This window comes from Pinus tabuliformis, chromosome J, assembly GCF_031772625.1.
Source record: "Pinus tabuliformis cultivar Carrire ecotype Pingquan chromosome J, CPIR1, whole genome shotgun sequence".
NCBI lineage: Eukaryota > Viridiplantae > Streptophyta > Pinopsida > Pinales > Pinaceae > Pinus > Pinus tabuliformis.
Genome location: NC_142295.1, coordinates 363,482,986 through 363,496,285, shown reverse-complemented (window position 1 = coordinate 363,496,285; position 13,300 = coordinate 363,482,986). Strand labels below are relative to the sequence as shown.

General features: G+C 37.6%; 1 protein-coding gene across 1 annotated transcript; it reads left to right on the top strand.

Annotated features, from left to right (window-relative positions):
- Nucleotides 1-3,696: 3,696 nt before the first annotated feature.
- On the top strand, nt 3,697-4,850 carry LOC149227247 (26S proteasome regulatory subunit 7-like). The gene is made up of 2 exons (XM_089375466.1): nt 3,697-4,001; nt 4,389-4,850. The coding sequence occupies exons 1-2, from the start codon at nt 3,767-3,769 to the stop codon at nt 4,544-4,546; spliced, it is 393 nt and encodes a 130-aa protein (XP_089231592.1). The 5' UTR covers nt 3,697-3,766; the 3' UTR covers nt 4,547-4,850.
- Nucleotides 4,851-13,300: the final 8,450 nt, after the last annotated feature.

Genomic DNA, 13,300 nt, shown 5'->3' with positions numbered 1-13,300 from the left:
TTACCTGAGACTCAGCTTGAGCCTCCATATTTAACTTCATATTCTGATTTCTCTCAACTATCTGAGCAAACATACTTTGAATTAAAGGAACCTAATCATGAACAGGTTCTCTGGAAGATGGGGAAGCAGGGGCACCTTCTGTCTCTCCTAACTAAATCACCAAACCGGGTTGTGCTGAAGACATTACATCCTGAAGCTTGGTCCTTTTTGCTGCTTCAAATTCTTCCTCATCCAAATCAATAACTTCCTCTCTAACCCTCTTGACCCCCTTTTTTGTAATGCTAGGGGTTTCAATCTCTGTCCCATGAGTGTTTTGCAAACCTCCATTTGCCAATTTCTTTGTTTCAGGTCTACTTTCATGTACAAAGGCTGAATAGCCATTCTTCAGTCTTCTCTTTGAAATAATTTGGTGAGGATCATAAGCCCACTTAACCACCTGGAAAAGACACATGTCATTCAACAATCTTTCAACCTCCTGGGTAGCCTGTCTGGTGTTTACAATGAAGGGTCCCACTGCTTTAGGCAACTTGAAGAAAAAACCTTTCTTCATAGGAACAAAAAGAACTTGATCTACATTTAAGCTTCGCCTGATGAATTCAAGGTCAAAAAGCCTCGTTGGCACAAATTTAGGTAACATGTAAGGCTTGATAGAGGCTCCATAAAGCCTAATCTCTGCATGCTCTTAAAAAATGAACCAATGCCCACATCTCACATCCTTACTCAATTGAAGAAATTCTTTAGCTTTAGGAAGGAAAGTTGGGGGTAGGGTTCCATTCAAGATTTTATAAGCCACTTGAAGGAATAAAGAAGTAAACTCTAATAAACCATTATCTCCTGGATCCCCCTTTATCAGGTCTGTCCAGAATACCACTGACTACTTTTGTTTGGCCATGGTGACTGTTTGCTGGTGGCAGTTGCTGATGATAGTTGCCGGGACAGTTGCTGACTCTGATTTGACGAACTGGCTGCAAGGTTGCTTAGTACTAAAACAAAAGACTAATACAATGGGGTTTTGCTTGTCTTTTATGCATATAATAATCAAACGGGGGGGGAAGACTGTAATTAATGTAACTAATTAATGGAGTGGTAGATGAGGTGATGAGGTACAGTGAATGAGGTGGATGGTAATGAATGAGGGTGGAAAATAACGTGGAGGAGATGAGATGGAGTGGAGTGATGGGGGTGGCCCGCTGCGGGTGTAGGGTGTGTACAAGATGTTCATCGGGCTTGAAACCCCGCAAAAATCTCAGGCTGTAGATCTCTATCAAACGCCTTGACATCATGGTCAACTGCAAGGGTTGAGCCTGAGTTATAACTCATGCTCGTTGCTCCCCTGCAGAGCACTTTACCGGCTTATCGAACCCATGCTTACTTAAATCTTCTGATACCTCTTGAATTTTAATATGGTTCGGGGCCCCACATTATATCAGATTTGAAAGCCATCAATAATATAAAACAAATCACTACCTTCGGACTTTCACATTCTCTTTTAATTTTGTTTCTAGGACATAATATTTGATTTTTTATTTTTGGTGATAAAATTGAAAATGAAATTTAAATGACGATGGATGCTACAACACTAACCTTGCATGAAAATAAATCTAACACATCTTTAACGAAGGGATAGTGAGCTGGGTTGGCTAGGCCCTAGCCAACCAGCTCATTTCCCTATAACGAAATAGGAAACTTCAAGCACTCAAATGGAGCATCACAACAATATTGATACAAATAACTTCACAACTGGCATGTTCCTTTGTAGTAAGTTTCAAAAACAACATATACACAACGTGGATCCCTGATCTAGCCCAAAAATAGCGATACTCAGAAATTACTGGTAGCAAAAGTTTAACACAACATCGCTCCCTAACATCTATTGATAAACCCTATTAAATACATGCTTCACTCACATCAGTCCTATCCTGCACATATGTCGTCATATCCTCCTACATATGCACCTCACCATATGTCACAACCATCCTTTCCTCGGACCCCACACACTCTTTGGGATGCCTCTCTCAATCTTGTGCTGCTATATGGTGTGTGTTTTCCCTTCTCTATAGCCTTTCTTTTATAATTTTACATTGAGCTAAATCCCTAACCCTAATCTCCATAGTGATTGAAGGCCGAGATTAGATCTCACCTCACTTGAAATCAAGGGCTGAGATTAAAACATTATCACTAAAATAAATAATTTAAGATTATTTTAGCTCAATGAGCCAACATAATAATTATGTGATTTTCCTAAGTTAGATTTAAAGTGGGTTACTATAGCAATTTGCTCACATTAAGGAGATCTTGGGCAACTTCTGCATGCCTAGACACTTAGGCCTGTGCAGAAGTACCTGCCCAAATTACAAACATCAACACTCCCTCTTAGCGAGGGAGGTACTTTTGCCACCTGGAACTGACTTCAATTCTGGAACTGTATCGGCTGCCATCACTGCTCCATGCGAACTAGAAGCCTTTTCTGTTGTCTGGTCTAGAAACATCCTCGAAGTCGTGCTTTACTTGGCCTAGTTCCTAGAAGCCTTCTGCTCCTAAACATCATCTTAAATCATCTCGTACCAAGAGACCTTCTTGATAGATTTAGAGAAATCTATCGACTACTCCCCTCTTGAACCTGAAGGCTAACTTCCTCTGAGCTGCTTAACCTTCGGAGCTACCTATTCCTTGTTCTTTGTCACTACTTTTCTTTGTGCCATCGCTCAAATAGGCTGGCCCTTTAGCCTATACATGTCTCTCTCTAACTCCTATAACATATCCCTCTTTAGAGCTAGATCCCCTGGGTCTGATCGGTACCTTCCCATCCTTGAATGTAACATAGAATCCCTTCTCCATCATAGAGACTCAGAGGAAACTCCACTTGAGTTTTGGCACCCACAACACGTCCTTTACTTCCTTCCTACCCCCTGACTCAAGTTGATTTTGATAATGCTCTTGAAAATATCAGTGTCAGATAACTTTTGATCTTATTGTAATTCATCAAAGATAGGTTTTCGTATCAGAAACAACAAATGTTTGCATCATTCTGTTTATGACCTAGGGATTTCTTGTAGGAACAATAGCTATGGAGGCTCAGCATCTCATCAAGATGTTTGCAGTCATGCGTAGTATGGAGCTAAAACTTTAAATTAAGCTTTTAATGTTGTGATGAGCAGTTGTCCCAGAAAACTCCTCTATGCGTTAAGAGTCTCAGAGCCTCTTGTTATGTATCCAAATGTTTAATTAGTAATTATACATGCATGCTTTCTTTTGAAGTCTTGTGAAAATTTATGAACAGTTCAAAAAAGTGTGGCGGCAGTAGTGATAAAGAATTATAAAAATCCCTTGCGATTGGCATTAATAAATATGCATGGATCAGGTTTGCCCTTTTTTATAGATGACTAAAATTGACATGCACATAAAATATTAGCTTGTATATAGATATTAGAGATAACCAATAAATAAATTTGATATACTTTTATAATTACACAATGTAGAAAATATTAATGAATGGAGACATAGATCCCTTAGTGCATGGGGCTTCACAAATGCCTTAAAACCATCTATTGTCATCTTGCCAGCTTGAAATTCTTTTTCATCATTTTAGCACCACACATTAGTTGCATCTCCTCCTCAATTTGGGGTTACCTAGAATCTTCAAAATTTTGAGTTGTGTTTTATTTTTTTTTATATTTCTTTCCCATTCTTTTTTTTACTTCTCTTGGAACAGTCCACAGCAAAAATATATATCTAAACTGATGCGTGTTTTTTTCTTTGTGATGGGATGAAATCTGAAAAGTATACCTTTGGAATCTTGATATACTTCTTTTGTGAGATTTTCAGGCCTGACACTCTTGATCCTGCATTATTACGGCCTGGTCGGTTGGACAGAAAGGTTGAATTTGGCTTACCGGATTTGGAAAGCAGGACTCAGATTTTTAAGATTCATACACGTACCATGAATTGTGAGCGAGACATTCGTTTTGAGCTGCTTTCCCGGTTATGCCCCAATTCTACAGGTATCTTAATGCCACTGATACCTTGGTTTAATTGAAATATTGGCATTACATGATAGTCTTGAGATGGGATAGGCTGGCACAGTGAACTGATCATTTGGTACAAGATTGCATCATCATTCTTAGATTAACTTATTAGAAAGCACATTTCTAGAGAGGATTGCTATCATAGACTTCATTCAGGTGGGAGAGTTCAGAGATTTTTCAGATTTTGAAATATAGTTCAACTTGATTATGCAAGCTGTGAAACAATCAAATTTGTCTTATTATAGTAATTTTACCTCTGTTGGATCAATTCTTATATGTTGCTTGATGTGGCATTCGAACTCTGCCACAAGAACAAAAATAAGCCCCAGTATTTATTGGTGGGTATGGTTTGATGTTTTGCAGGTGCTGACATCCGGAGTGTCTGCACTGAGGCTGGCATGTATGCTATTCGAGCACGTAGAAATACTGTTACCGAGAAAGACTTTCTTGAAGCTGTGAATAAAGTCATTAAAGGATATCAAAAGTTTAGTGCGACACCCAAATACATGGTTTACAACTAAAATTTTGCTCCAATATTTGATGTCTTATATTTGATGATGGAGCATGGCCATTCAACATCCTTACCATCTATGTTTAACTTGGTTGCTGTCGTAAGTTTCTGTAAATGGACTTGCATATTCATTATCAATTTATTGGGACCATACCAATCATACCGAGGCCAAAATTACAAAGCTTTTTTTGATCATTGATTGGGATTCAATTTCCATCATGATGGATATTTCGTGGATCATTGAAAATTATCTTGGCAGAAATGATTTTATTATGCTATTGGCACATACTATGCTTTTACTTTGAAGAAATGAAGGAATCCTGTCAATGCATCAAACTTGGACATTGTGGTTGTGTGCCTAATTTCTCTAATTGTCTCGTTTTCAGCTATCTGATTTGCACATTGGCAGCTTAGAATGTGAGGTAAAAAACTAATCAGATTTTTGGATTTAAATGGTTTGATGTGCTTTAAATTAGGAAACAGGTTCTGTGTCCATCTTGTGCAAAGGACAAGAAGAACCTTTTGGGTTTCCTTGGTAATTGCTTGTTTAATGTTTTTGTCACAAACATCCGAGGCAAACAATGAACACCAATTAGATTATTCTACAACTGATTTAGGTTCTTTGCAAATATCAAAATATAATTGAAGTTGTGAAAATAATTCTGGTGGGCGAGGCACCAATGGAGGATCCATGGACTTTGATTACTATGAATACAACTGCAATGCAGTTTGCATTACTACAGGGTTAGCGCTTACCCTAACTCGGTTCTAATGAATGCATGAAAATGTTTGGATTCCATCTCAACTTTTATTATCCTACGTGAGGGGTTGTTAGGGCATTTTGTTTATCACTTTGTTGGTATTGCAATGAGACAGGGTGAAGATGGGTGCATTACACTAACAATGCATTTTTCACCTAATCAAGTAAGAACAAAGTGGATATGACATTTAATTACCAAGTACGTTTAGTGTGCAAGATGGGTCTTTAGGGGCCAGTAGAGGAAAACGAAAATTGGTTACTTGGTAAAAAAGGAGAGATCTAAGGAGAGTATTGTTGAAATTAGTAAATCCAGGAGTGACGAGGATCCACGATTGAGGAGTGGCAACGACAAAAGTGAATTAAAAGGTCAAGTTGGTTATATAAAGATCACACCTAGTGTGGCGGATAGGCTTTGTAACTGCTTCAGCCACCGTTAAGCCTTTGTGTTGATTTTGCAAGGATATTGGAATGGATAACTCGGTGAAATGTTTCGCACTGGTTAAGTCAGATTATTTGATGGCTATAATTGAGAATTAATTGTAGGATGATATGGATTTTGGTCAGGTGCAGGAACAGGAACCCTTTTATGAGTCATCTTGTACAGCCTATCAACGATATGATGCTGTGATCATGTCCATATATGTTAGTGACAAGTCTAGAGTTGATTGTCACGAAGGCTACTGCAAATCCCTGTTGCAAAATATTTCGGTATGCGGTGGCAGAATCACCATGATTTTAGCTGTTTTCCAATGTGTAGCAAGTTGGGAATTTCTGATAATTCCAAACAAAATGAACAAAAGAAAAATGCTATGTTTTTAACACAGGGAACAAAAAATTGTTTCTGGAGAACAGAGTTTTACATATGCACACAGAAACTTATATTCATTAATAAAACTGCATGTTACCAAAAAAAAGGTATTCCTCTTCCATAGGGATTACAACAGGAACGCTTCAGTTCCACAAAAAAAAAAAAAAACTTCATTGTCTCTGCTGAAAAATTACTCTGTCTCTGCTTCGAAAATTCACTCTATCTCTGTTGTGTATGTTTATACTGCTATGTAATTTTTTTTACTCACATGCTGCTGCGTCTCACATTACATATTCAGCAACAAAGAAGAATGACTTTTGCGCTGCTGCGCATTCCCCTTTCGTTTCTCAACGAACAACAAAAATTGCCCCTATTTTTCTTTCACGCTTCTGCGTATATTTCATATTCAAATGAACAAAAATGACATTACCTTTTTACTTGTATCTTACTCCCGTGAATAATAAAAAACAATAAAATTAAAAACTTTTACCTATATTTACCAATCACATTAAATTTCATTAATTACTTTTACTGAAAAAACTGGCGGTCAATGAAACTTCTAATTCACGTCACGTAATTTGCTGCAAGCCTGTACATCAACCGTTGATTTAATCGGACGGTTGTCGAACCATATCGCACGGTCCTTCTCACTGAACTTTATGCGCCAGGAAATGGTGGTTTTGAAAAAGACTGCTCAGACATGTGTCCATCATTGATTGTGATCGCTGCCCTCGGAGGAAAAACCATCAATCCGTAAAAGCAGTGCGGGGAAGTCTGGCGGTTTTGCGAAATAAATGCCGCAGTTGAAATTACATTTCAACACTCCCCTTTAATTTCAACTGTTGGGTTATCAGTCATACCTAGACATTTCCTCAAAAACTCAAAACTTTTTTGCCCCAATGGTTTGGTCAGAATATCTGCAACCTGCTCCTGAGTTCTGCAGTGTTGTAAAACAATTTCTCCATTGTTTACCAATTCCCTGATGTAATGAAACTTTGTGTCATTGTGTTTCGTTTTCTTATGAAACACAACATTCTTGGATAATGCAATAGCTGAGCTATTGTCACAAAAAATCACAGTTGTTTTTACTTGCTCTTGGCATAAACTCCTTAACATCCTTCTCATCCAAATTGCTTGACACGCTACTGCTGTAGCTGCCACATATTCTGCTTCTGCTGTTGACAACGCTACAATAGGCTGTTTTTTAGAAGCCCATGAAATAGCTCCTGAACCCATGTGAAAAACATAATCGGATGTGCTTTTTCGATCATCTACACTTCCAGCCCAATCACTATCAGTGTATCCAATTAAATCTGAACATTCGGAAGCAATATATAAGATGCCAAACCTTTTAGTACCTTTAACATACCTCAGAATCCTTTTTGCTGCCTGCCAATGTGCTTCTTTTGACCTCTCCATGAATCTGGAAATTAAACTAAGAGCATACATTATATCCGGCCTAGTTGCAGTCAAATACATGAGGCTGCCAACTATGCTCTTGTACAAACTAGGATCAAAATCCTTGTTGTTGTCTTCTTTGCTGAGTTTTAATCCCATCACTGTGGGAGTGATTGCTGCTTTGCTCTCCTGCATATTAAATCTTTCCAACACTTCATTAACATATTTCGCTTGTGAGATAAAAATCCCATTTCCATTTTGTTCTACTTTTATTCCTAAGAAGTATCTCAGCAAACCCATGTCAATCACTTCAAATTCTTCTTTCATGACTGTTTTGAAATTTTCAATAAGGTAATCATCATTTCCTGTGAAAATAACATCATCAACATATAACACAACAATTAGTATTTTACCATCCTTTTCTTTGATGTAGAGAGTGGATTCTCCCTCACACTTTTCAAATCCATTTTCCAGTAGATAGGAATCTATCCTACTGTACCACACTCTTGATGCTTGCTTCAGCCCATAAAGAGCTTTCTTCAATCTGCACACTTTGTGCTCTTGGCCTTTCTTTTCATAGCCTAGAGGTTGTTCAATGTAAACCTCTTCCATTAACACTCCATTTAGGAATGCTGACTTCATGTCCATTTGGTAAACTTTCCACTTGTTTTGTGCTGCTATGGACAGCACTGCTCTCACGGTTTCCATTCTAGCAACCGATGCAAAATTTTCCACATAGTCTCTCCCATACTACGACTTATATCCTTTGACAACCAGCCTTGCCTTGTGTCTTTCTATTTTGCCTTCAGCATTACTCTTGGTCTTGTAGACCCATTTAACTCAAATGACTTCCTTTCCTTTTGGTAGTTCAACTAAATCCCATGTTTTGTTTCTTTCTATGGCATTGATCTCCTCATCCATAGCTTCTATCCATTTCCTATCCTTAATTGCTTCTTCGAAATGAACAGGGTCATCAACATGACAATATAAAGCAAACAAAGAATTCATATCTTCATTTGCTGCCTCTTGTTCATAAATGTCACTTAAATTTCTGAACTTCTTACCTCTTTCATTTGGTGTACAAGTGCTTGAAGAAGCACTTGAATTTCCTCCTTGTGGTGTGCTTGGAGAAGCACTTTCATTTCTCCTCAAGGGTGTCTTTTGTTGTCCTTGTGTTGGTGCTGCTGTTTGGGGATGTATTTCAGTCATCTCCTCATCATCTTCATCATGTGACAAAGAGTTTTTAACATTCACTGTTTTCTCTATGCTTCCATCCCAAGCTTCCTCCTCAATGAACTAAACATCTCTACTCACAATAAGCTTCTTGGTGGATGGGTTATACCCCCTGTAAGCTTTGGATTCTTCATTGTATCCAATGAAATTATATTTCTCCCCTTTGTTGTCCAACTTCTTCCTTAACTGATCTGGAATGTGTGCATAAGCCACACATCTAAAAACTTTCATGTGGGTGACTCCTTGCTTTGTCCCACTCCATGCTTCTTCCGGCACTCTGTTCATGACTGCTTTTGTAGGGAATCTATTCAAAATGTACGCTGCACAGTGTACAGCTTCAGCCCAATAATCATTTGGCAAATACTTTTCCTTTAACATACTCCTCGCCATATCCATGATTGTCCTATTCTTCCTTTCAGAAACACCATTTTGCTGCGGAGTGTACCTAGTGGTAAACTGCTTATGAATTCCATTTTCTCTACAAAAACGTAGAAATTATTTGGAGATATACTCACCTCCTCTATCAGTTCTTAGAACTTTGATATGCAGCCCACTTTGGTTTTCTACAAGTGATTTGAAATTGCAAAATTTTTCAAACACTTCACTTTTGTTCTTCAGGAAATAAACCCAAGTTTTTCTAGTAAAATTATCAATAAATGTTAGTATATAGTGGTTGCCTGCAAGTGATGGAGTTTGCATCGGTCCACATAAATCTGAGTGAACAATTTCTAAGGGTGCTTTTGCCCTTATGCTTTTCCCAGATGGAAAACTTTCTCTGTGTTGTTTCCCCAAGATACAACCTTCGCAAAGGTTGTCTGGTTTCTCTATCAATGGTAATCCTCTTACCAGTCCTTTTCTATTCAACAAGTTAAGACCTCCAAAGTTGAGATTTCCAAATCTCAAGTGCCACAACCAATTTTCATCTTTTGGTTTGCTTTGGAAAGCCTCTTGAGTCACTGCTGCAATTTCTTCTCCATTTTTTAAATCTGCTTTCATTCTGAGAGGGAACATACTGTTCCTTGTCATCTTCACTTCAACAATACATTGTTTGCTGGGTGTTTTATCCATGATGGTGCATACATCATTCACAAAGAAAACATTGTACCCCTTTTGAACAAGCTGTCCAATACTTAAGAGGTTACATTTCATTCCAGGAACATAATAAACATCTGCTATGGTTTTCTTTTCACCTTTCCTTGTTAAGACATTTACTTCTCCTTTTCCCATAACAGAAACTTTATTATCAGTCCCTAGTGTGACTTGTGACTTCACATTCTGATCTAACATAGAAAACAGGGCTATGTTTCCTATCATATGGTTACTGCAACCGGAGTCCAGAAACCATACATCTTCACTCTTTTCTTCAGCCATATTACAGGTTAAAAACAAATTATCTTGGCTGATATTTTCTCTAGTGAGATTTGCACTAGTTCTATTATTCATATCATGCTGCTTCTTCCTACATTCATTTGCATAATGCCCATATTTTTTACAATAGTGACATTGGACATTGGATTTATCATACCTTTGTCCTTGAGCATGATGTTGTCCACTTTGTTGGCTGCTGCCTTGGCCTTGGTTCTGATTTGGATAGCTGTCTCTTCCTTGAGCATTTGCTGGACTGTTTCTTCCACCTCTGTTTTGGCTTCTGCCTCTTCCTTTCTTGTTTCCTCTGCCTTGACCTCTTCCTCTTCCAAAGAACATCTGGGTCTTGAAGGCATGCTCTAGAGATGAGTTTTCATTTCTACTCAATCTCTGCTCATGTGTTATCAGTGATGCGTGTAGTTCATCGACTGAGAAGGTTGTGAGATCCTTGGTCTCTTCTATGGTGGTGACAATCACATCGAACCGTGAGGGTAGGATCCTCAATAGTTTCTCCACAATCTTCCTTTCTTCAAGAATCTCTCCATGAGACCTTATCTGTGTGACTAGACCAATCACATGTGTGAAGAATGAGTCAATATTATCCGACTCCTTCATGCAGAGAGTCTCAAAATCTCTCCTCAGCAATTGTAGTTTTGTTGTCTTCACTTTCTCCATGCCTTGATAGGCTATCTTGAGAGTTTCCCATGCTTCTTTGGATCTCTTAGCTATTGCTATCCTTGGAAACACACTCTCATGCACTGCTTGATACAAAAAGTAGAGGGCTTTAGAATCCTTCTTCTTATTGCTCTTCAATAGATCTTTCTCTTCCTGAGTTAAATTATTAAACTCATTTTCATCTGTTGGTTCTTCAAAACCATCTTCAACAAATTCCCATAAGTCTTGGGAAGCAAGCAAAGCTCTCATAGTTATTGCCCAATAGTCATAGTTTTTTCCATTAAATTATGGGAGCTGAGTATTATAAATAGCCATGATAGTGCTGGCTCTAGTCATTCTTGCACTCTTAACTATGCTTCAAAATACTTGACTGTGTATTTAAAATAACTGACCGTCCTCAACAGTAACACAAAAAACTAACTTGAGAAATACCTTGGATTCTTTCTTGACTGAGTCTTCACTCTGTTGGAGAAGCTACTGCAACAAGAAATCCTTCCTTCAGCTTCTTTGACACCTTTAAAGAGCCTGGACAAGCTCCAGTACCAAGTTGGGAATTTCTGATAATTCCAAACAAAATGTACAGAGGGAAAATGCTCTGTTTTTAACACAGGGGAACAAAAAATTGTTTCTGGAGAACAGAGTTTTACATATGCACAGAGAACTTATATTCATTAATAAAACTGCCTGTTACAAAAAAAAAGTCTTACTCTTCCAGAGGGATTACAACAGGAACGCTTCAGTTCCACACAAAAAAAAAACCTTCACTATCTCTCCTGAAAAATTGCTCTGTCTCTGCTTTGAAAATTCACTCTATCTCCGCTGTGTATGTTTATGCTGCTGTGTAATTTTTTTTACTCACACGCTGCTGCGTCTCACATTACATATTCAGCAACAAAGAAGGATGACTTTTGCGCTGCTGCGCATTCCCCTTTTGTTTCTCAACGAACAACAAAAATTGCCCCTATTTTCTTTCACGCTTCTGTGTATATTTCATATTCAAATGAACAAAAATGACATTACCTTTTCACTTGTATCTTACTCCCGTGAATAATAAAAAACAATAAAATTAAAAACTTTTACCTATATTTACCAATCACACTAAATTTCATTAATTACTTTTACTGAAAAAACCGGCGGTCAATGAAACTTCTAATTCACGTCACGTAATTTACTGCAAGCCTAAACATCAACTGTTGATTTAATCGGACGGTTGTCGAACCATATCGCACGGTACTTCTGACTGAACTTTATGCGCCGGGGAATGGTGGTTTTGAAAAGGACTGCTCAGACACGTGTCCATCGTTGATTGTGATCGCTGCCCTCGGAGGAAAAACCATCAATCCGTAAAAGCGGTGCGGGGAAGTCTGGCGGTTTTGCGAAATAAATGCCGCAGTTGAAATTACATTTCAACATAGCAAAGCATTTAAATTAGATAGAGATTAGGCAAATGGAGACTAGGCTGTGCATTTCCGTTTGAACCTATTGTGGAGAACTAGATTGAGTTGAAGATGTTTGGTATAGTTTCATTTTATGCATACTTGAGTTGAAATCCACAAGGACTGTGTCCATATAAAGATGCTGCAATATTAAATTGATCACAGTTTGTGTATTTTCTCTTTTTAAGGATTAGGTTTCGTCTTAGCTATAATTAAGAAGTCCAGCTAACGGTGTCGGGCTTTAATGACATTGAAATGTAGGATTTTATAATGTTCTCCCACACTATATATGATTTGTATATTATAAAGTGCTACTTTTGTTTGTGTCCTTTAATACCTTCTTAAGAGATGGAGCTTGGCCGTGTTATACTTAAACAGGTCTGTTTACCTATTTTTCAAGGATCAGTCAGATTAAAGTCCGTAAACATTGAGTACCTGGGTTGAGCTAGAAAATTTCAAACAACCAAACCCATATTCTTGAGTAAAAAACCATGATGTTTGTTATATCAAAGTCTAATCAAAGCATTACAAGCTGGATGGAATCATTTGTTACGGGAAGAATTATTTTTAGTCTTTCGATTGTGCCCAGAGCAGTGCTATTCTCAATAGGTAGGGGAATGCACTTCACTAGCAAGGCTTTTTATCATATATTAAAATAAGAGTTTTTTGTTATTATATTATAACTAATTAATAAATATAAAAAAAATCATCAATTGAGATTTTTGGATGCAATTCATATGGAAATAGCCGTAAATGGTTCTACTTCTTTCCGAGTCCTAAGGTTTATTTTTCAAACAGAATTGATATGTTATTGCAACTTATACTTGCGATGTGCATGTATCAAAAGCATGTTTCAAAGTAGGTGACTGTGTATCATCTTCCATAACTAAATATATCTCTTTGAGCCTGGAAAAATGACTAATTTTACAGTTTATAATCTCGATAAAACACATTCATTAGTTTGTTTGGCTTATTTTTTATTTGTAATTTGCAAGCATCCCTGGTACTGTTTGTAGATAGAATTAAAAGATACATAGAAATAAACTTGATGCAAAGAGCTATTAAAATTCTTTGTAGAGTGGAAATAGT